We start from the raw sequence: 1,163 nt of genomic DNA on the forward strand, positions 1-1,163 counted from the left end.
GATGCTCGCTGCTTCTTCAGCCTCGAAGAGAATAAGACTTACATGATCAAGAACGTGTTCGACGGGCTTCCTAATGCATGGTGTGTGGGCTCTTCTCACCGTCGGATGGTAGTTTTGGATCAAAGAGGAAACCCGCATTTGTTTAATCCCTTCTATAAGGCTAAAGTTGAACTTCCAGCATTTCCTCATGAAATGAAACCAGCGTTGGTGAAACTTACGTTGTCGAATAGTTGTGGAAGATTTTCATCGTCAAGGCTGTCGTGCTGTTCATGAACTAGTCTTGCATGGTGGTGGTAATCTATGAAATCCATTCAAGGCTTGCATTCTACATGCTCGAAGACAACACTTGGACAGACCTTGGTGTTAACGAAGGTTACTACGATATCATATGCTACAAGAATCAGCTTTCTGCACTTACAAACAACAGTTTGATTACAGTATGGGATTTTCGTAGCCCTTTTCCAGCAAAAATTATCAGATCTTCTGCACCAATTTTTGAAGTTGATCACTGTGAGAACTTTCCACGAAATAAGTTTTTCACTCAATCTTACTTGGTGGAATCATTGGGAGGTCTTTTGCTTGTCGATAGGATCGTCAGCTACTTTGTTAATTCAGAGGGGATAGCAGTGGATGAATATGATCTTCTTAGCCCTGACGATATGCACCCTTTGGTTTGTCCATACTGTACAAAGCTATTCAATGTCGATGAGTCAGATCACAAGCAGGAGAGATGGGAGAAAGTGGAATCTTTTGGTGATCGAGTGATATTTGTAGGTGGAAACTACTCCATGTCGTGTCCATTTGTAATCTTGAAGGATGTGAATCGAATACTATTTACTTCTCTGATGATAGCTGGAATTAGGTGGATGAGGATTACTTGTATGGCGGTCATGATTTCGACACATTCAACTTGACAGATGGAAGTTTTGAAACTACAGATTATTGTTCCAAGTTTGATCCATCACCCTTTTAGATAATTCTTGCCCCTCGACGTTGAAGATTGCTAGCAGCCATGACAAAACTGTTTCCTAGCTAGCTAGCTTCTTGTTTTCTATACATGGTTATAACTAGATCAAGTATCTTTTTTATTGTAATGGAATCCATGAGATCGTACGAATCCATGTCTTCTATGATCTCATGGATTTGGCTTTTATTTTACTTGG

At 40.2% G+C, this 1,163-nt stretch overlaps 1 protein-coding gene across 1 annotated transcript; it reads left to right on the top strand.

Moving 5' to 3' along the window:
- The first annotated feature begins 284 nt into the window (after positions 1 to 284).
- On the top strand, positions 285 to 914 carry LOC118348745. Its single transcript, XM_035691058.1, has one exon. It carries the CDS (start codon positions 285 to 287, stop codon positions 912 to 914), a length of 630 nt encoding a protein of 209 aa, XP_035546951.1.
- Positions 915 to 1,163: the final 249 nt, after the last annotated feature.

Source organism: Juglans regia, chromosome 1 (genome assembly GCF_001411555.2).
Source record: "Juglans regia cultivar Chandler chromosome 1, Walnut 2.0, whole genome shotgun sequence".
Taxonomy (NCBI): Eukaryota; Viridiplantae; Streptophyta; class Magnoliopsida; order Fagales; family Juglandaceae; genus Juglans; species Juglans regia.

What these genes read in the sequence shown, in the direction of transcription:
- LOC118348745 (XM_035691058.1), top strand. Translation starts at nt 285, where the DNA reads ATGGTGGTGGTAATCTATGAAATCCATTCAAGGCTTGCATTCTACATG.